The sequence below is a fragment of the Mobula hypostoma genome, chromosome 11, assembly GCF_963921235.1.
Source record: "Mobula hypostoma chromosome 11, sMobHyp1.1, whole genome shotgun sequence".
Taxonomy (NCBI): domain Eukaryota; kingdom Metazoa; phylum Chordata; class Chondrichthyes; order Myliobatiformes; family Myliobatidae; genus Mobula; species Mobula hypostoma.
Genome location: NC_086107.1, coordinates 21,570,946 through 21,594,145, shown reverse-complemented (window position 1 = coordinate 21,594,145; position 23,200 = coordinate 21,570,946). Strand labels below are relative to the sequence as shown.

The 23,200-nt window shown below is 42.1% G+C and overlaps 1 protein-coding gene across 2 annotated transcripts in view; it reads right to left on the bottom strand.

Annotated features, from left to right (window-relative positions):
• Window positions 1–23,200, bottom strand: part of luzp2 (leucine zipper protein 2) — a 427,971-nt gene that overhangs the window by 206,769 nt on the left and 198,002 nt on the right. For both annotated transcript variants that reach the window (XM_063061752.1, XM_063061753.1), the window contains one exon: window positions 12,557–12,662. In XM_063061752.1, coding sequence (XP_062917822.1) covers window positions 12,557–12,662 — 106 coding nt within the window. The remainder of the gene's footprint in view (window positions 1–12,556; window positions 12,663–23,200) is intronic.

Here is a 23,200-nt window from a genome sequence, read left to right as displayed (position 1 = left end):
TAAAGAAAGAGGGAAAAAAGGATAAAAATGTACTGACATTGAAGAATAAATGTAATTCTCATAAAGCAACTTAAACATGAGGGAATGATTCTCTAAAATCACAAGTGTTCATCTTTTGGGCAATGGTTGGCCATTAATAGTTATTATATTGTTAATCTGTGATTTGCACTGTTGATTAATTACCAAAGCAGTTTCATACAGATCACGGTGAAGCCAAGGGCAAAATGAGCATCAGTCTTTCACAAGCAGAAGGCTATTTCTTTTCTCGCACACAGTCACTAGACTGTCCCTACATAGGTAAAGAGAGTGCTGTTTCAGCACCAATTTCTTTTCATCAAGGGAATTTTGCTTGATCCTCTCATTCCCTCCTCAAACTCTGACTTATAGAGTCATAAATCATGACAGCCACAGAAACAGCCCCTTCAGCCCACCTAGTCCAGGCTGAACTTTTATTCTGCTTAGTCCCATTGACCTGCTGTCAGACCATACCCTCTGTAATGAGACCTTCAGGAAACAAACCCAGCTGTGGAGTAAACTCAAGACTTAAAGGTAGAAAGTAACGATGAGGATTTAATCTAAAAGTATAACCAAAGAATAACAAATGACCCAGAACATACTTTCTTGAGAGGACTAGAATACACATAACATTAGTTCACTCAGAACCAAAATTCAGGTGTCAGCGATGAATGCTAGTCGTGATGAAATTAAATAATGCATATAGCACGGCAAGCCCATGTGTATCAACATCAAAACTCAATAAATCAAAAACAGGATGCACGAGGAACCCTTTTACAAAGAACAAGCAGCATATTAAAAAGCACAAGGAAAACTTAACAACACTACCAGTCACTGAACAAGGTTCTCGGTAAAATGTATCCATGATGCTCAGGTGCGTCGGAGCACGAGGCTCTCTGCTGCTGGTCCAAAGAGTTCATGACAGGACCATCCTCCCCCGCCATGGCCAGCAGCTGACAGGCTATAACTGCTATGATAGTCCATATTTAACTGAGGATCCAAAATGATATAGAACATAGAATAGTACAGCACAGTACAGGCCCTTCGGCCCACAATGTTGTGCCGACACTCAAACCCTGCCTCCCATATAAGCCCCCACCTTAGATTCCTCCATATACCTGCCTAGTAGTCTCTTAAACTTCACTAGTGTATCTGCCTCCACCACTGACTCAGGCAGTGCATTCCACGCACCAACCACTCTCTGAGTAAAAAACCTTCCTCTAATATTCCCCTTGAACTTCCCACCCCTTACCTTAAAACCATGTCCTCTTGTATTGAGCAGTGGTGCCCTGAGGAAGAGGCGCTAGCTATCCACTCTATCTATTCCTCTTATTATCTTGTACACCTCTATCATGTCTCCTCTCATTCTCCTTCTCTCAAAAGAGTAAAGCCCTAGCTCCCTTAATCTCTGATCATAATGCATACTTTCTAAACCAGGCAGCATCCTGGTAAATCTCCTCTGTACCCTTTCCAATGCTTCCACATCCTTCCTATCGTGAGGTGACCAGAACTGGACACAGTACTCCAAGTGTGGCCTAACCTGAGTTTTATAGAGCTGCATCATTACATCACGACTCTTAAACTCTATCCCATGACTTATGAAAGCTAACACCCCATAAGCTTTCTTAACTACCCTATCCACCTGTGAGGCAACTTTCAGGGATCTTTGGACATGTATCCCGAGATCCCTCTGCTCCTCCACACTATCAAGTATCCTGCCATTTACTTTGTACTCTTCCTTAGAGTTTGTCCTTCCAAAGTGTACCACCTCACACTTCACCGGGTTGAACTCCATTTGCCACTTCTCAGCCCACTTCTGCATCCTATCAATGTCTCTCTGCAATCTTTGACAATCCTCTACACTATCTACAAAACCACCAACCTTTGTGTCATCTGCAAAATTGCCAACCCACCCTTCTACCCCCACGTCCAGGTTGTTAATAAAAATCACGAAAAGTAGAGGTCCCAGAATAGATGCTTGTAGGACACCACTAGTCACAATCCTCCAATCTGAATGTACTCCCTCCACCACCACCCTCTGCCTTCTGCAGGCAAGCCAATTCTGAATCCACCTGGCCAAACTTCCCTGGATCCCATGCCTTCTAACTTTCTGAATAAGCCTACCATGTGGAACCTTGTCAAATGCCTTACTAAAATCCATATAGATCACATCCACTGCACTATCCTCATCTATAGGCCTGGTCACCTCCTCAAAGAACTTTATCAGGCTTGTTAGACACGATCTGCCCTTCACAAAGCCATGCTGACTGTCCCTGATCAGACCATGATTCTCTAAATGCCTATAGATCCTATCTCTAAGAATCTTTTCCAACAGCTTTCCCACCACAGACGTAAGGCTCACTGGTCTATAATTACCCGGACTATCCCTACTACCTTTTTTGAACAAGGGAACAACATTCGCCTCCCTCCAATCCTCCGGTACCATTCCCGTGGACAACGAGGACATAAATATCCTAGCCAGAGGCTCAGCAATCTCTTCTCTCACCTCGTGGAGCAGCCTGGGGAATATTCCATCAGGCCATGGGGACTTATCTGTCCTAATGTATTTTAACAACTCCAACACCTCCTCTCCCTTAATATCAACATGCTCCAGAACATCAACTTCACTCATATTGTCCTCACCATCATCAAGTTCCCTCTCATTGGTGAATACCGAAGAGAAGTATTCATTGAGAACCTCACTCACTTTCACAGTCTCCAGGCACATCTTCCCACCTTTATCTCTAATTGGTCCTACCTTCACTCTTGTCATCCTTTTTTTTCTTCACATAACTGAAGAATGCCTTGGGGTTTTCCTTTACACTACTTGCCAAGGCCTTCTCATGCCCCCTTCTTGCTCTTCTCAGCTCCTTCTTAAGCTCCTTTCTTGCTTCCCTATATTCCTCAATAGACCCATCTGATCCTTGCTTCCTAAACCTCATTTATGCTGCCTTCTTCCTCCTGACTAGATTTTCCACCTCACTTGTCACCCATGGTTCCTTCACCCTACCATTCTTTATCTTCCTCACCGGGAAAAATTTATCCCTTACATCCCGCAAGAGATCTCTAAACATCGACCACATGTCCATAGTACATTTCCCTGCAAAAACATGATCCCAATTCACACCCGCAAGTTCTAGCCTTATAGCCTCATAATTTGCCCTTCCCCAATTAAAAATTTTCCTGTCCTCTTTGATTCTATCCTTTTCCATGATAATTATAAAGGCCAGGGAGTGTTGGTCACTGTCCCCCAGATGCTCACCCACTGAGAGATCTGTGACCTGACCCGGTTCATTACCTAGTACTAGATCTAGTATGGCATTCCCCCGGTCGGCCTGTCCACTTACTGTGACAGGAATCCATCCTGGACACACTTAACAAATTCTGTCCCATCTAAACCCTTGGAACTAATCAGGTGCCAAGCAATATTAGGGAAGTTAAAGTCACCCATGATAACAACCCTGTTATTTTTGCACCTTTCCTAAATCTGCCTACTAATCTGCTCCTTTGTATCTCTGCTGCTACCAGGGGGCCTATAGAATACCCCCAGTAGAGTAACTGCTCCCTTCCTGTTCCTGACTTCCACCCATATTGACTCAAAAGAGGATCCTGCTACATTACCCACCCTTTCTGTTGCTGTAATAGTATCCCTGACCAGTAATGCCACCCCTCCTCCCCTTTTTCTGCCATCTCTATCCCTTTTAAAGCACTGAAATCCAGGAATATTGAGAATCCATTCCTGCCCTGGTGCCAGCCAAGTCTCTGTAATGGCCACTACATCATAATTCCATGTATGTATCCAAGCTCTCAGTTCATCACCTTGAATTGAGGTACACACATTTCAGCCCTTCTACCTTACTGTCTTTACACCGTTTATTCTGCTTCTCTTTCCTCAAAGCCTCTCTGTATGTTAGATCTGGCTTTACTCCATGCACTTCTTTCACTGCTCTGTCGCTCTGGGCCCCATCCCCCTCGCAAATTAGTTTAAACCCTCCCGAACCATGCTAGCAAACCTACCTGTGAGGATATTGCTTCCCCTCGAGTTCAGGTGCAACCCATCCAATCTGTACAGGTCCCACCTTCCCCAGAAGAGATCCCAATGACCTAAAAATCTAAAACCCTGCTCCCTGCACCAACTCCTCAGCCACGCATTCAACTGCCCTCTCCTCCAATTCTTACTATCTCTGTCACGTAGCACTGGCAGCAATCCTGAGAACATCACCCTTGAGGTCCTGTTCTTCAGCCTTCTGTCTAATTCCCGAAACTCACACTTCAGGACCTCATCCCTCTTCCTGCCTATGTCGTTGCTCCCAACATGTATCACTACTTCTGGTTGCTTTCCCTCTCGTACCAGGATGTCGTTCACCCGGTCAGAGACATCCCGGACCCTGGCACCCGGGAGGCAACAAACCATGCGGGTGTCCTTCTCACGTCCACAAAATCTCCTGCCTGCTCCCCTGACTATAGAGTTTCCAATGACGACAGCTCTCCTCTTCTCCGTCCCACCCCTCTGCACCACAGGGTCAGACTCAGTGCCGGAGGCCCTGCCACCGTGGCTCACACCTGGTTGGTCGTCCCCGCCAACAGTATCCAGGACGGTAAACTTATTATTCAGGGGAATGGTTACAGGGGTGCTCTGCACTACCTGTCTGCTCACCTTCGCTTTCCCCCCTCTGACTGTCACCCGACGACCTGCTTCCGACAGCCTAGGTGTGACTACCTCCCTGTAGCTCTCATCTATGACTGCCTCATTATGGGAAGGAACTCACCATCACTCTGCTGGGTCATAAACCCTCCCCATCCACAAATGCTATACTTTACCACGAGAAAGACGAGAGTCTAGCAGTCACCGAACTGTGTGTACTTGATGACCATCATTAAAACAAGGCGGAGGAGGAGACTTTGAAACAGGAGCCAAGAGACTAGAAAGTATGGGTTTAAGATGGGAAACACGAATGGTAGGATGAATACGTAGAGATCGTGGTAATTGTAGGTGATATAAAATCAGATTGTTTTTCCTTAAATGGACCAATGTATTTAAGAGCCTATTTCTGAGATTCTGCTTGCATAGGAAGTCTCAAGTAGAAAGCTAAACCCTTTAGCCCAGTATGAACTTGGTCACCTTCGATGTTTAGCCTGATGCTGCTGCTGTTGGGAGTTACCCATTAAAATTGATCTGGCCTTTGACCATGTTTACCTGAACCCCTTAGCCAACTCAATGTCTGCAAGGACATCTACCTCAAACTCTTGTTCTAGGAATAGAGGAAGACTGTAGCTGAACTGACTTCCCAATGGAGGAGTGTAAAAGATTATCATGCACGTACTCTGCCCAAATAAGATGGTCACTCCATGTAGTTGGGTTTCCTGAAACCAAACACCTTAGGGGTTTTTCCAAATCCTGGTTCACTTTCTCTGTCTGCCCATTGGTTCACAAATGAAACCCAGAGGATAGGCTAACAGTATCCTGAATGAGTTGACAAAAAGCCTTCCAAAATTTAGACATGAATTGTGGACCACGGTCCAAAATTATATCCCGGCAAGGCATGTATCCAGAAGATATCTTGTAACATAAAATCGGCCATCTCCAAAGACATAGGAAGCTTGGGAAGAGGGGCAAAATGGCATGCCTTCAAGAATTGGTCCACCACAACCATTAAACCGTATTCTCCTGGGATGGAGAAATTCTAGTGATAAAGTCTATTGAAATACGAGACAAAGAAGAATGATAAAAATGTAAAGGTTGTAAGAGACCTTGGGGTGTTGATCTAGGTTCCTTATTTTGGACACACACATTGCACACCGAAACATAGCCTTTGACATCTTTGTTTATGCCTGGCCACCAGAATTGCCTGTTAATGAACTCTAATGCAGAAAAAACTCCTGGGTGCCTGACCTTGTTCAGTACCATGGAGCTCCCAATTCAATTTCTTGGAGCAAACCACCTCAGGGACAAAGATACGACTAGGAGGCAATGCCTGGATTGGCCTTGCATTGTTCCTGGGACTTCCGCATAATAGATTCGATCTCCCATCAAATAGGAGCTACTAGCCTTGAACTGGGAAGAATGGTCTTTGATACTTCTTCCTTTTCAGATGTATCAGACTGAGAGAGTGTCCAGTTTCTGAGTCTTGGGACCAAGTCCATAAGTTATAATAAAACTAAACCTTTTGAAAAACAATGACCAACGTCTCTGCCTCTTTGCATAACATCTTGGATATAAGCTAAGTTTTTATGATCATTCCAAACAACAGCGATATTTTGCCCCCTCCAACGAATTTCTCTATTTTTTATGCATCATCTTGACAGCAAGCAACTCTCTGTTGCCAATGTCATAGTTGATCTCAGCAGGAGAGAGACACTTGGAAAAGAAGGCACACGGGTGTAACTTCTTGACAGAGGTGGTTCATTGAGAGAGCACAGCTCTTTCTCCAACATCAAGGCATCAACCTCCACTACAAAAGATAGTTTCAGATCAGGGGGAACAAGTACACGATACAGTGGTAAATCTGTTTTTGAAGTCATAGGAAGTGGTTGCTGCCTCTGGAGACCAACAGAAAGGCCCTGCAGACCTTTTGCTGAGATGGGTAAGTGAAGTTGTAATAGAACTGAAGTTGCAAATGAAGCGCCAATAGGAATCGGCAAGCTGTAAAGAGCGTTGGAGCCATTTAACTGAAGTAGGTTGTGGCTAATTCCATACTGCTTGGGTCTTCACAGGGGCCATCTGTAGATTCCCATTTGAAATGACAAATTCAGGGAAAGAAACTTTGGGGACGTGGAACTTGCTCTTCTCACATTTTACAAAAAGTTGATTCTCCAATAGACTTTGAAAAACATTCCATACATGTTGGACACATTCCTGAGGTAATCAAAGAAAAATAAGAACATTGTCCCAATAAAGAAATACAGAGCATTTCTCAGAGTATATCGTTGATATAATTTTGAAAAACCACTGGAGCGTTTACTAAGCTGAATGGCATCACCAGATTCTCACAATGTCCAATGGGAGTATTAAAGACTGACTTCTATTCACCTCCATTTTGAATTGAAATAAGGTTGTAGGCATTCCAAAGGGCAAGTTTTGTGAAAACTTTTGCTCCTTGTTATAGTTTGAGTGCCATATTCATAAGAGGGAGTGAATACCAGTTCTTAATAGTAAACCCTGTAATCAGGGATTCAGACCCCTGCAATCAATGCAGTCTCAGGTTGCCTCTCCAGGGGGCAAAGTGGACAGTAGAATAAACCTGGATGCTAAACCCTCTTTGGTATATATATCTCCATGGCTTGACTCTCGGGAACGGATAAGGCATAGAGCCTTCTCCAGGGAGGCCAAGTACGTGGTAGCAAATGTGGAGGAAGCTTTGTGGCTGTCTTCTTGGTAAATACCTCCAGCAAGTCTGAATATCTTGGAGGCACTCTAGGTCATTCAGTTGACTTAGAGTCCAGTTCTGAGGAGTCAGAACGCAACTTGGGACTTACTACTGATGACTCAGCATAATTCACAATGGGTATCTCAGAAACTCAGGCTGCCATCTCAGAAATATGGGCTGGCCTCTCGGAAACACCGGGTTGGGCTCTTGGGGCCTCTAGCTGGCCTCTAAGGATCTCCAGCTGCCTCACTTAACTTTTGATTGGCTTCTTGGAACCTCCAGTGGACCCCTCAGGACCTTTAGAAAGAATTATTCTGGCAAAAGGTTGACCAATCCTGAATGGTGCCAGGAGACCAGTTAATACACGGATTATGAAAGATTAACCACGGGTAACCAAGGACAGTGATTAAGGTAGAATTGAATTGTCTCGTCATGCATACCAATTGTTAACCTGGGAGGAATGCAAAGATAAAAAATTTGTCCAGGTCCCAACTGTCTCCCGTCCAGGGCTGTAGCAGTGAGTGGCTGGTTGAGATGTAATTTAGGAACTTGGATTATCTTGGTCAGGTCCCCACCTTATGCTCCAAGGAAATATTGATGTTCCCCCAAGACAATAGTGAAGGTACCACCACACTGAAATTCATCAGACTGTGAGAGACTAGAGACCATCACAGTTCTCCCCTCACTGATGGTCCTGGGAGCTTTGTGACTGGAGAATCAAAAATGATCTGCCTTACCACCGTATCAGCAGCTCCTCTGCTTCGCATGTTTCTCTCTCTCTGTTGGGTAGAGCTGGGTTCTTCCCAGTTGCATTGGCTTCATCAGGGAAGACCGTGAGCAGTCTCCGAGTAAGGAACCAGAGAAGACATTGGACAATATTGAGAGCTAAATCTCAGCGTGAACTCATCACGCCTTTCCCTCCTTCTGTCAGGCATGTGACTACCAATTCTAATAGCCATATCCATAAGCTCCTCCAAATCCTCTACTGGGTCCCTGGTTACTAGAACCTCCTTGAGTTAGTCATTTAATCCCATTGAAGCAAGGCGACCAAAGCCTCCATGTTCCACCCGCTCTCTGAGGCCAAGGTCTGGAACTCAATTGAATAGTCAGCAACAGATAAAGCCCCCTGATGCAAATGAAGGAGTCTGCTGGCTGCCTCTGGATCCCCAGCAAGGTGAAAGAATATACTTCTCATATTTCTTAAAAATAAATTGATATCAAAACACATGGGAGAGTTCTTCTCCCATAAGGCCATAGATCCTGAAAGGGCCCTGCCCAAAAGGAGTGAAATTATGTAAGCCACATTACTCCTGTCTGAGGGGAACTTAGTGCATTTTAACTCAAACACTATACAGCACTGATTTAAGAAACCATGGCAAGACTTGGGGTCTTCATTGTACAGCTCTGGAGTTGGCAGATTAATTGATACTTCAGGGTAGCTCTGGACAAATGTAGCGGGACACACAGGTGAATGCTCAGAACCAGAGACAACCCCCAAAGAACATAAATATTGCCTACCAGTTTCAGAGCCTTTCTGTAATGATGCTAGTATCTCCTGGAGTAAATGTTTATGCCGTCGAACTGCCTCTCCTTGGCAGGTCAATGCTGTATGTAATTGGATCAGTCACTACTGGGTCCTTGATGGCTGAGTTCTGCTGTAATGAGGTCTTCAGGCGAACAAACTCAGGCATGGAGTAAACTCGAGACTCAAGGGTAGAAAGTAATGACTAGGATTTATTCATAAAATATAACAGAGGAATAACAAATGACTGAGAGCATACTTACTCGAGAGGACCAGGGTACACAGAATGTTAGTTCGCTCAGAACACAAATTCAGAACTCAGCGATTAATGCTTGTCATGACAAACTTATATCATGCATATAGCACAGAAATCCCATTGCACATCAAAATTAAAACTCAATAAACTAAAAACAGGATGCTTGAGGAACATTTAAAAAACAAGCGGAGGAAAAAAACACAAGGAAAACCAATTACTGATGTCAGGCTCTCTGGCCTATAATTTTCTGGCTTAGTCTTAGTGATGTTCTTAAACTATAAAACAACATTAGCTATCCTCCAATCCTCCAGCACCTCACCTGTGACTAAGGATGTTTTAAATACCTCTGCTATGACCCCTGCAACTTCTGCACCTGCCTCCCACAAGGTCTGAAGGAACACTATGTCAGACCCTGGGGATTTATCCAAACTAATTTTCCTCAGGACAGCAGGCATTTCCTCTTTCATAATACATATACAGTCAAATGACTTCACTGCTGTTTTGCCTTACTTCTATAGATTCAATGTCCATTTCTCGAGTAAACACAGATGTAAAAAATTCATTTAAGATCTCCCCCATCTTTTTTAGTCTTTTGGCTCCATGCCTCAGTATCTCTCGAAAACAAAAGTTTTCTAAACTTATTATTCTTGCCTTTTATTCTGACAGGAATATACAAACTCTTTCCTCTCAAAATTTCACTTGTGAAGGTCTTCTACTTACCAAGCACGTATTTGGAAGAAAGCAACCTGTCCCAATCCAGACTTACCATTTCCTTCCTCATACCATCAAAACTGGCCTTTCTCCAATTTAGAATCTCAACCTGAGGACCAGACCTATCCTTCTCCACAGTTATCCTGAACCTAATGGAATTATGATCACTAGATTAAATGTGTTTCCCTACATACACTTCCGCCACTCACCCTGTCCCATTCTCTAGTAGGAGATCCACTATTGCACTCACTCTAGTTGGGACCTCTTTGTATTGATTAACGTATTAGTCTCTTTCCCATTTCTGATGAAGGACCCTGGACTTGGAACATTGACTGCTTACCTTTGCACACCTGCTGAATGAGTGTCCAGCTGGGTACAGGTATTGATTATACCCAGTGTTTCGATGACAAACACTGCCATTTTCATCAGGGATGATGTCTGGGCATGTCTAGTCCAGTGGTATTTATACCCCCACCTGTACCTGGCTGGAAGCCCAAGAGAAGTTTATTTGTGAAATATGTTGGGAAAGAATCTGACCTGCTGAATATTTGCAGCATTTTCTGTTTTTTGTTTTAAATGGGCTTGCTTGATATCATTGTTAAAAAGCATGAGAAGTTTGTACTTTTAGATTTTTCTTCAGTCTTACTTATTTCAGATTTGATTTGTTCATGTTATTGCAGCAGAAGCTTAATTTGCATTTAATGAACAATTTCATCTTTCATTTCTGCTCTCCTCAATTAAAAGGAAGTAACTACCACAATGCACCTAGAAATGTCTTTTAAGTATTCAAACCACAAAACACTGTATTAAATAATGCTGCTTGTCTTGCGTCATTCTTGTGAAACTCTTCATGTCACAATAGGTGTACAGTAGCACAAAACGCATCATCTTCATCTCTGGAAATGTGTTTTAGATTTGTTCCAAGCCAACCTATTTTTGTCCACAATTGAGGATTTCAGATGAAGAGACCTGGAACAGTTTTTTTTTTGATTTCCAGGTAGGCTAACAAATTATTTATGCAGTAAGGAGCTAACCAGCCAATATTATTCAACAAGGGCTTGGAAAATTGCTCTCCTGGGAAGGAATGTTCTTCTAAGTTTATGGTTAATGGTTGTCATAAAGGAATGACAAATGATGCTGTAAAATGCATTCAATCTATAATGCTACTATTGAGTATTATGGCTCAGAACAGAACAACAAAAGAAAATACCGAAACAAAAAATATATATGATAGTCAATAAGTCATATTTGGCTGTAACACCCATTTCAAAGAACAATATATACTTCAATATCTTTAGAAAGAGGCTCATTACTTCCCTGCAAAAGTGCTTATGTCATTAATCATCAGGTGTACTTTACCTGCTTGGGTTCAGTCACTATTTTTTATAATTGGACTGAAATATTTCTGATTTGGAAACATTGTAAGCGTAATCTTGTTTATGATTCCCTTACCACAGTATTCACAATATTAATTATACTTAGTTCAGTATTCAAGGATATTTATAGTCATAGAGTAATACAGTAAAGAAACAGGCTCTTTAGCCCGAATGGTCCATAGCGACCACAGCATCTTCCCTCCTAGTCCCACTTACCTTGGAGGCCCATCACCCTCCAAGCCCTTCCCCTCCTTGTTCCTTCCCCTCCAAATACCTCTTTTATTTGGCAGTGGTACCTGCCTCAACCATTTCCTCTGGCAGCTCATTCAAGGTACTCTGTATAAAGAGTTACTTCTCTGGCTTCTTTTAAATCTCTCCCTTCTTATCTTGTATCTGTGCCTTCTCATCTTGGACTCCCCAACTCTAAGCAAAATACAATGCCCATTCGCTTTAAGCACACCCCTCATTATTTTATAAACTTCTATGAGGTCACCCCCTCATCCTCCTAAGTTCCAAAGTATATAGATCCAACGTAGACAACCACTCCCTATAACTCAGGTCCTTTATTCTAAGCAGCATCTTTTTATATCCTGTCTGCATTCTCTCCAGTCTTTCCTTTAACAGGGTGACTAAAACTGTACACAATTCTCCAAGTCTTGCCAATGAGATTGAAGCAGTGCAACATTGAAACAAGGATGTTGCCAGGACTTGAAGACCTGAGTTATAGGGAAAGGTTGAATAGCTGAGGACTTTATTCTCCAGAGTTGAGGAGAATGAGGGGAGATTTGATGGAGATATACTAAATTATGAGGGATATAGATAGGATAAGTGCAAGCAGGCTATTTCCAATGAGATTGGGTGAGACCAGAACTAGAGGCCATGGGTTATGGAGGAAATGGGAAATGTTTGAGGGGAACATGAGGGAGAACTTCTTCACTCAAAGTGTGGTGAGATTTTGGAATAAGCTGCCAGCAGAAGTGGTGAATTGTTAATTTCAACAATTAAGAGAAATTTGGATAGGTACATGGATGGGAGTGATCTGGAGGGATATGCTCTGGGTGCAGGTTGATGGGATTAGGCAGAAAAAGAAACCAGTATGGACACAATGGGCTGAGGGGCTTGTTTCTGTGCTGTAGTGTCCTATGACTCAATGATTTACAGTATACTGCAACATAATGTCCCAGCTTCTAAACTCAGTGCCCTGATTTATGTAATGTGAAGGGCTGACAATAGCTGCAGATGCTGCTTCCTCCCCATTATTTTATAAATGTCGTTACCCATGGTGGTGCTTTCTAACCAGCAGATTTACCTTCATTCCTTGCAAATCTGTCGCCGATTTTGAGAGCTGATGCAGGAGGCTGCTTTTTTCCATTGAAATCTGTTTTAGTTTGCTTTCCAGATCTTCGTAACCCCGCCTAAAGAATAAGAAATATTGAAGAACTGATAATAAGTGTATTTTGACTTAAGTATAATCACAATTGTAGATTTTATTTTTGTTTATTTATTTAGAAATCGAGTGCAGAATAGGCCCTATTGGCTTAGCAACCCACCAGTTTAACCCTGGTCTGAACATAGGACAATTAACCTACTAATTGGTACGTCTTTAGAATGCAGGAGGAAACTGGAGCACCTGGAAGAAACTCACATGTTCTCCGGTGAGGATGTACAAACTTCTGGAATTGAACTCTGAACTCCAACACTGTGAGCTGTAACAGCGTTATTCTAATCGTACACTACCGTGACTCATAACTTGTATTCCTCAGGTTATTTTTCTGTTACCCTGTGTGGTTCAAAGGAAGTCTGAGCAACCTGAGGACAGGCAAGATGTTGAAGACCAAGAATGGGAACTTTCACCTTAGAGTTGATATGCTTTCAATGTGATTCTGAGTGGCAACAATGATTTCCGTAGGAACGTAAAGAAAGAAGTGCAGGAATAGGCCTTTTGACCCTTAAGCTGCCTGATCATTCATTATCATCATGGCTGGCCTATAATAGGCCTCAGCTCCACAGCTATGCCAATTTCCAAAACTTTCAATTTCCCAATCCTTCAAAAATTTACCTATTTCTTCTCATTTCCATAAGACTCTGGGGGGTAGAGAATTCCAGTGATTCACCAGGACTTTTTAGAATTCTCTTTGAAATGTTCCTATGCATGGAAGTTTTAAATGACTCACTTAACCTCTTCTTGTAAATATATGCCCTCAATCAAGATTCTCCCACTGTTTGACATCTACTATGCCATGACCCCTCAAAATCTTTGAAGTATCAGTTAAAATCATCCCTCAATCGTCTAAGCTCTAAAACAAAATGTAAATGTAATTTCTTTATCTACTGGTAAAAGTTGTGACAAAAGAGGGTTACAAAAGTACACATAAACTAAGATGTTAACTGTCCTGTGCTATCACAAGTGGGATCATCAGTTGATCTGCCACCTGTCTTCAGGAGAGAGAGATAAGTAAGACAATGGAGCAGCATTTGAAAATGTTAATGAGGAGACGAGAGAGTTTAACGGAAGAAGACACCGGTCTGAGTATTGTCAAGACCGGCTGCTTTGAACCCTGAACTGTTTGAAGTCTGAGGGACAGGGGGGATAAAAAGGGACAGGTTTGCTAAGGTAACAGACACCACTCACGACACCACGAGGTAACGAGACCCTGGAAGTGGTGCGCCCCCACAAGTCAGTGGGAGTTTTGGAGGGCTGGTCGTGGGACCAGCCATAGATGCACAGGGTGGAAAGATACGGTCGGCGGGAACCTGGTGTGTGTGTGTGTCCGCCCTTGACTGGGTGCCCGGTTCACCGCCGAGGAGCGATCGTATCTGGAACGGACTGGTCACAGTCGGTGACCTCAGAAGACATTACAAAGGGCTCGCCCGAAAGCTGACTGCGAGGAATATCGAAGGTCTGTTTGGAATCCGATTTGAATATTCATTCGTTCTCACTCTCCCTCTCCCCAACGGCACAACAGCGATTACTGCGAACTGAACTAAACTGAACTCTGTCACTCGTGATTGATCATTTTACCCCTAGACTGCGATAGAGCTTGATTGACCATATTATCCTAGTTCTGTGTACATGTGTGTTTATTCATTGCTAACCTGTTGCATTTATATCCTTACTATTAGAGTACTGTGTTGCTTATTTCTTTAATAAAACTTTCTTAGTTCCAGTAATCCAGACTCCAACTGAGTGGTCCATTTCTGCTGGTTTGGCAACCCAGTTACAGGGTACGTAACAAAGTCAAGTGCTTATATCATAAATTAGCCTAGTGACTCTGTGTTTGCATTGCCTCCAAGGTCAGTATATTCTGTAAGTAAGCAGACTAAACCTGTTCGCAGCAACCCAGGCATGTCCTCCCAGACATTTGTACCAAGACTATCTTATTTTTAAATTCAAACCATTTGCAATAAAGGCCAATCTGGCATTTTCCTTCTTAACCACATGTACAAGAGCACATGATAGATTTTGTACTTCACTCATCTGCAGTCATTCTCCATATAGATAATAGTCTGCCATTAGGTTTCTCCTAACTTGATGAATGACTTAACATTAGTCTCCATCTTGGCAACTAATTCTTCTATGAACAATATAACCAAGATTCCAATTGACTTCTGAAAAGATATCATACCAATGCAAGTATATCACGGGCTCAGGGAGTAGAATAGATATTGAACAGCAGAAGTAAATACAGATGTTGGAAACCTAGAATGAAAATTGTATGCACAGGAAATGCTCAGTGGGTCAGGCAGTACTTGTGGATGGAGGAACAATGTTAATATTTCAGATTAGCAACATTTCATCAGGACATCTGAACATGTGAATAAAGGTCTGTCACAACCACAGATTTGGTAGCGCATCAGATTCGGCAATTGCGCTCGTGAATGTGCGCGTGTCAGCTAATTATTATTTCATTGTGATAATATTTAACTCCATTCATTCCCTCGTAGTACTTGTCAAGACTTGACCATGGACACAGCAACACTTCGCTTTCGGCATACCGCCTTGCTTGAGAAATTGGACTGTTGAGTCAACTGAATCTGAAGACTACCAGTATTCATTTAATTCTTAGCTGTCCTTTTCAGCCACAGAGTAGGCTTCATTTTCCATTTGAGAGTTTTAGTTAACAGCCTTGTTTGGCCTAGCATCGATTGTTTTCTTTCCCTTTAACACTGTTCGCATTAAAGTCTGTGATCAATTGATCCCACTTCAGTGTCCCTTACTCTGCACTTGGGCCATATCCGAACCACCAGGTGACAAGGTCTCCATCTGAAACCCTTTTTCTCTCTCACCACAGTTGCCATGTCTCTTGCATAAAAAAGCATTTCCTGTTTTAATTGAAGAACTAGTGACTATTGTAAGGTCAGCAATGAAGCAAACAGTTAGACGCATCTGAACTTGAACTTTGGCGTACCTTGGGCCTGAACATTTGATTGCACATATGCAGAAATCAAAGGCACAATGGCTGACTGTTTGGAACTGGCAGTTGTCAGCATGAGTATGCCCAATATGCTTTGGTAGAGTAGTTACAGAAACTGTGTTTCTACATGGGAGGATTTGCAAATGTAAATAGTAAACAATATGTTTATTACAGCAAACCAAATAGAGAATTCAGATGAAGATGCTCAACCTAGAAAGCCGTGTGTGAATGAAACTTGCTACCACTCGAAGCAATTGAGGCCACATATATGGGTGCATTTGAGGCAAAACCGTATTAAAAATTGATGTAGAACTGATGAGATGGACATACTGATTGAGACGTTGGGACAGGATGACAGAAGCCTTGAGTGGATCATAAATCGACTGGTTGGGTCAAATGCCAAATGTATACACAAGGATTTTGTACATTTTCACAGTGAACTACATGAACTGCCTCTGGGTACTCTGGTTTCCTCCCACAGTCTAAAGACGTATAGGTTAGTAGGTTAATTAGTCATTGTAAGTTGTCCTGTAATTAGCCTAGTATTAAGTAGATGGTTTTCTGAGCACTGTTGCTCGTTGGGCATGAAGGACCTGTTCTGTGCTGTATCTCTAAATAAATAGTCATAGTCATACTTTATTGATCCTGGGGGAAATTGGTTTTCGTTACAGTTGCTCCATAAATAAATAAATAGTAATAAAACCATAAATAATTAAATAGTAATATGTAAATTATGCCAGGAAATAAGTCCAGGACCAGCCTATTGTCTCAGGGTGTCTGTCCCTCCAAGGGAGAAGTTGTGAAGTTTGATGGCCACGGCAGGAATGACTTCCTATGACGCTCAGTATTGCATCTCGGTGGAATGAGTCTCTGACTGAATGTACTCCTGTGCCCAACCAGTACATTATGTCGTGGATGGGAGACATTGTCCAAGATGGCATGCAACTTGGACAGCATCCTCTTTTCAGACACCACCGTCAGAGAGTCCAGTTCCATCCCCACAACATCACTGGCCTTACGGATGAGTTTGTAAATAATAAATAAATAAGGTGAAATATTCATCAGCTGTCTGTAGTTTGTAATATGATCTTTCCCTCATATTCTGTATAAATTGGGCACTTATTTTAAATTAAAGGTAAGGTATATTTAACTGCATGAATGCTAAAGGATTTCAGCGAGAGTTGGAAAGAACTACTAGTCAGTTACAAATCACTGCATTTGTTGAAAGAGTCTTCCTAAGCAAGGTGCAGCAATACATTACAGACCACGGGGTTTGTCGGTCGCTCCATAAATAACCTCTCCCCCTGAGGCAGATCCTTTTGTTTGAGTGTGCCCTATTTCCCTCAGCTGATGGCAGCTCCGTGACATGCTCTGAAAGGCGATATCTCAGTGTGATTCATATTTGTAAGCAGAGACCAGCTGATTCAATTCGGAGCATTATGTTTGGTCTGACATTATTGTCTTGCTGAGGGATAAATGGGTTTCTTGTTAAACCTTTAGACAGTGTGTCAGAAAAAAAATCATAAATTAAAAGACAACTTGATATCTTTTCATTAGACTTACAGAATAAGAGAAAATATTCAGACTTTGGAACAGTTGAGAGAATGTCAGAGGATATTTTGAATGTGTTGTGCTTTTTACAATAAACCTCCAGGCACCTCTGAACATGTACCAAAAATCAGTAATATTCTCATATTCTATCTTGGTGTCATTTACAATAAAAACAGACAAGCCTTTGACAAGGAGACCTTCACAACTTTGTTTAATCTGGTGTTAACTGGGAAGATGATGTCTTCAACAAAAGGCTACCGATTAAGATGCTATAGAGTTGGCAAATTACAGTCTGCTAGTTTTGCACCTGGTAATCAAACCTCATACCTTCTTATTCTTCATTGTTCAACATCTCACATTAAGCTGACCTACATGTTCAAGCATTTTATTGTTGTAATATAGGTGCATGAGGCATCCAAATGATATGTGCGCGCACTTCATGCCAGAAATATGGAATTCATCATAATGAAGGCTCATCATGCACTGCTTGTGGCTGAAACAGACATTACATTGCATACAAGAGAGTGGATGAACACCAGTCACAGCCCAGTGTCAGCACCCCGATGAGGACCTTGCATTCAGGACATATAAAACATTACAGCACAATACAGGTATGTTTGCCCACGATACTGTGCTGGCCTTTCAAACTACTCTACAATCAAATTAACCCTTCACTTCTACATATCCATTTCTGTCATCCATATGCCTATCTAAGCTCCTCTTCCTCCTCTGAGGAGATTAAGAGGATTAATGGTGCCTAATGGCAACACCCTTGCTTCCATCTTTGGAAACAGCTCCATTTCCATCTTTAATATCTCTATTTTTCCCTTTCAGGGTTCTTTTGAAGACCCTGACCTGGAGTTACAAGCTGACTACGGTTCCTTGCGGGAATGGGACCTGCTCTCGGGGCTTCACGACTGGCCGTTATTCGGCACACAGGGGCTCGGCATAAGACCTCAGCTTGCCTTCGGAAGGCTGAGATCTCGTGATTCTGGAGACCGGTGGATCGAAGGTTGATGTCTGAGCAGGAGATTGGTGTGTTGTGGAAGATCTGAGGCTGTGTGCCCAAGCACCCGAGATATTTGAGTACAGCACTCGGAAAAGCAATACAACAGACTTTTAACATTGTAAATCAGCAAGTTATTTGTTATGTCTCCCCTCTCTCTGTGAAACAGACATCTCTTTCTCCCTTATTAGGAAGAGAGAGAGAGAGAGAGAGAGAGCACTTGTGGTATGTCAGATACTGGGTGAACAAGTAGTCTGTGTCTTTGCTGTTGCTTTGCTCATGCTTGAGTGCTCAGTGATGGGTGCCAATGCTTTTTTTTTGCTGGTGGAGGGAGGGGGTATTGTTGCTTGCTGCCGCTTACACGCGGGAGGGAGGGGAGCTGGGGGGACTTTGGGGTTCTAATATTTAACTGTCATTCATTCTTTGGGGCACTCCTCTGTTTTCGTGGATGGCTGCAAAGAAAAAGCATTTCAGGGTGTATATTGTATACACTTCTCTGACATTAAATGTACCTTTAAAACTTTGAAAAGTTTCTTAAATGTCTCAAATATATCTGCCTCTTGCACCAGTCTTGGAGCGCATTCCATACACTCACTACTCTCTGTTTAAAAATCTTACCTCTGACATCCCCCCTTCACTGTCTGTCAACCACTTTAAAATTACAACCCCTTGCCACCCTGGAAAAATGTCTCTGTTTACACACTTGATCATCCTGTACACCTCTATCAAGTCACCTTTCATTCTCCTTCACTCCAAAGAGAAAAGCCTTAACCTAATCTAATCCAGGCAGCATTCTGGTAAATCTCCCCTGCAGCCTCTCTGAAGCTTCCACATCCTTCCTGTAATGAGGCAACCTAAAATTATCACAATATTCAAAGTGTGGTCCAACCAGAGTTTTGTAGAGTTGCAATATTACCTCGTGGCTCTTGAACTTAATCCCCAACTAATGAAGGCCAATACACCTTCTTAGCTTCATTTTCAACTTGTGTAGGTCAAAGAAAGTCTTGCACCAAGCTTCATATATATTGACCATAAGTTCCTAAAACTTCAACAGTAGCAGCATTTGAAAAGTATAGCATCTAGTGATGCCCTGACATTGTGAAAGAAACGACAGTAATGCAAGTTCCTTTCCTGTCTTTTTCAGGATCTCCATCCTCTCTTGGCTGAAGGGAGAAATCACAAAGGTTATGGTGGTTTGGGCACTGGTGTGCTCCTCTTGCAGAATATGGAAGATTGACAAGTCCCGTCAGACAACTCCTACAATTGGAGCAGTAGGCGGACTTGGTATGGAACATCCAGGATGTGCAGAATAAGAAGACGATGCATTTAGTGAGTTGGTTACTCTGCAGTTACAGAAGGAAAGGAGCTGAGTGATAACCAGGAAGAACAGTCCGGACAGTTTAACAGTTCAGCTTCATATGGTCATTCCCATCTGTAACAAGTATACCATGTTTGATATTGATGGGATTTTGACCACAAGGAACAACATAAATCTAGTCCATAGCACTATGGTAAGTGAGACTGTGCAGAAGAGGGATCAGAACTAGGCGAATGATAGTGGTAAAGGAATCTATTGTCAGGAAGCCAGATAGGCATTTCTCTGACTGCAAAACGTATGTTGCCTCTCTGGTTCTAGGGTCTTGGCTATCGGGGGGTCTGCAGGATCTTCTGAAAAGGAAGGGTGAACAGCCAGCAGTCATGATACATGTAGATGTCAGTAATATAGGCAGAATAAAGGAGGAAGTATGGCAGCATATGTTTGGTGAAATTGGTAGTCATATAAAGAACAAAGTTTGTAATCTCTAGATTGATTCTGGTGCCACAAGCTAGTGAGTTTAGGAATAGAAGGATCAATTGGATGAATGTGTTGCTGAAGGGATGGGGCTGTGGTGCAGAAGGTTGTAAATCCCTGAATCCTTGGGACTGTTTTTGGGGAATGTAGAATAAATACAAGCAGGACAGTTTTCTCCTAAAAAGGGCAGAATAAAAACAAGTAAATGCACATGCAAGGACCATTAAAGATGTTGCCAGACACTGCCTGACCTGTTGAGTTCCTCCAGCAGTTTTATTAATTTTGGATTGCTCTAGCATTGAAATCTCAGAGAGAGCAAAGTTTTTCAAGTGTACAGGAGATCCTTTGACACAGTATGTAGGTAGACCCTTGAGGGAAGGTGCATTTACTGGACCTTTTCTTGGAGAATGTAACTTGTTAAGTGGGAGGAACTACGGAGGAGATCATTTTGGAGATAGATATCTGTATATTTTAATATGGTTATGGAAAAGGATATGGATGAAAAAGTATAAAAAAGACTTAAATTGGATAAGGTGAAATTCAGTAACTTAAGGAAAGGTATGGCAAAAGTAGAATGGGAGCATATACTTACAAATAAGTCAACATCTGCACAGTAGGAAGCATTCAAAAGAGAAGTAGCAAGGTTCTGGTGTAACAAGTACAGAGAACCTCAGTTCTGGAGGGATAGAAAGGGGTAGATAAGGAGAAACAAGGAACTATATACTTGGGGTAAGAAACTAATGAAGTGTGAGACCCGTCAAGAGTATAAACCACAGTTTAAATCTGAAATTAGGAAGGCTAGGAAAGGCCATGGAAAATTACTGGTAGACAGGATTAAGGCAGATTCTATGGTGTTCTATTAGTATATAAATGATGAAAGAATAGCAAAGGAAATAGTCGAATCCACTGGTGACCATATGAACAATCTGTGCAATGAGTAAAAACGAATAGGCAAAATCCTAAACAAATACTTTTCATCAGTATTCACAAGGAAACTCTAGTTGGAGAATTTAAAGAAGGCGGAGGTGAAAATCTAATGCAGCTCTCCATAAATAAGGAGGGGATATTCAATGTCTTTAATGGGCTTAAAGGTGGATAAATCCCCATGACTGGATTGGATTTATACTGAGCTGCTGTAGAAGGCATTGAGATTGCTATGGCTCTGACAAAGCCTTTTTAAATCTTTTCTGGACAAACCAGATGTATCAGATGACTGAAGGGCAGTAATGGTGGCCCTGCTTTTCAAGAAAGGCAGCAAAGAATGGGCAGGTTAAACTGAGATCTCAACACAAAACATGAGGTGTCTATTTCCCTCCATAGATGCTGCCTGACTTGCTGGGCAAACCTCAGATATTTTGTGTTGCTTTGGCTTCATTATCAGTCGTTTCTTATGTCTCTTCTGGATTCCTGGAGACCTTGTTTGATTTCATTCCTTAAAGGGAGTTCTGACCTTTGCAGACAGTGCTGAGACATGCAGTCTAACGTCACCCCTGTGTGTCTGCACTAAGTTTACATAGCAACCACAGACTGAACAATGCACCAGATTATCCCAGACGCAGTACACTACCTGAACACACTACCTGCCCTGCCCTGATGTGTTTTAAAAGGGCTGATCATACCTGCACTTCACATCAAAGGGTCCCCCTGTGAAGCGAAACAGATTGCAAGTTATATCTTGACTTCTGGTAGCTGTCCTGAAGCTCCTCTCCCCAAATGCCAGATACACTTTGTGTCAGCCCCATTAAGATAAGATAAAACTTCATTTATCCTGAAGGAAATGATCAAAGGCATTTCAAGATATGTCATTCAGTTTTAAGTAACTTCCAAAAAACACAGTAGTACTAGCATTTGATTAAAAACATGAAGAAATAAAAGGTATTCATTTGTTTATTTAGAGATACAGCACAGTTGCAGGCTCTTTTGGCCCGAAGACACTGTGCCACCCAAGTCCATCTCTGTCACCAATTAACCTACAAACCTGTATGTCTTTAGAATATGGGAGGAAACTGGAACACCCAGAAGAACCCACAGGGTCACAGGGAGAACGTACAAAATCCTTATAGCCAGTGGCTTGAGTTGAACCTGGGATGTCGGTACTGCAATTAGCGTCTGCTAACTACTCTGCCACCTTGCCACTTTTCAACTCAGGATCAGCAGCTCCGTGTAGTCATTTTTTTTAAATTGGGCAATTCTGATGTAATGCTGAAGTTCTGATCGGTTCACACATCTGCTCAGTACATCGACTGGATTCTCTATGGCAGCATTATTAGTAGCACCATATGCTCAGAAGGTATCTGTTCACTAACACCTTGATTTACTTAATTTACTTAGGCGTAAACTGTATGAATGAGAAAGGAAAATTAGTGGCCGTGGTATTTCTATTCCTCTCTATGTTGTACATCTTTGCATGTTCTTCACTCCTGCCAATATATTCTGTTAACTGGAACAAATGCTGATTTTATAAGTGCAGAACTATTGTAAACACAGCTGTGGTGATATCATTGAAGTAAAACTCATGATACCATAAATCTCCACACTGCAATGGATATCTCTTTTATTATTCACAGCGACAGCATCTTTAGAACATTGCCCAAATGAGGAAATGCCCTTTTGTCCATGCAGGTTCCTAAAGAAGACAGCAGAAAAGTCCTGACTGATTGCAAATTCAATGATATTACAGTATTAGGTTGCAGAAGTTTAAAATTAAATAAATTTGATTACACCATATAAAGATTTTGGGTATATTGACTGGATTTTTTTTTAAAAAAAGAATATAGATGAACAATTCCTTCGAGTATTGTGCATTAGGTCTGGCTCCTTCTTGCTTGCACAGAAGCCAATGGACATATACCGAGGCATAAAATGGTATTGTAAATGGAGGGGTCATCAAACAATGAAGTAGGTTAAAATGGGAGTTTTAAGGCCATCTTTTGTGTGATTTAAACAGCCCAGCCTTACCTGGGCAGCAACTGTACAGGCTGTCAATCTTCTCTCATGTAGATGCCATCTGAAAGCTTCCTTGGCATTGATTGCCTGGGCATAGTCTACCTTGCTTTGGTACCTCACACCTAGCCATTTCCTACAAATTTTAGCTGATCACTAACCCACACAATTATCTCAGAGGACCTATCCTGGGCCTCTAATCATAAAACCACACCATCAGATATACTTCATTAGGAGTTTGAAGAG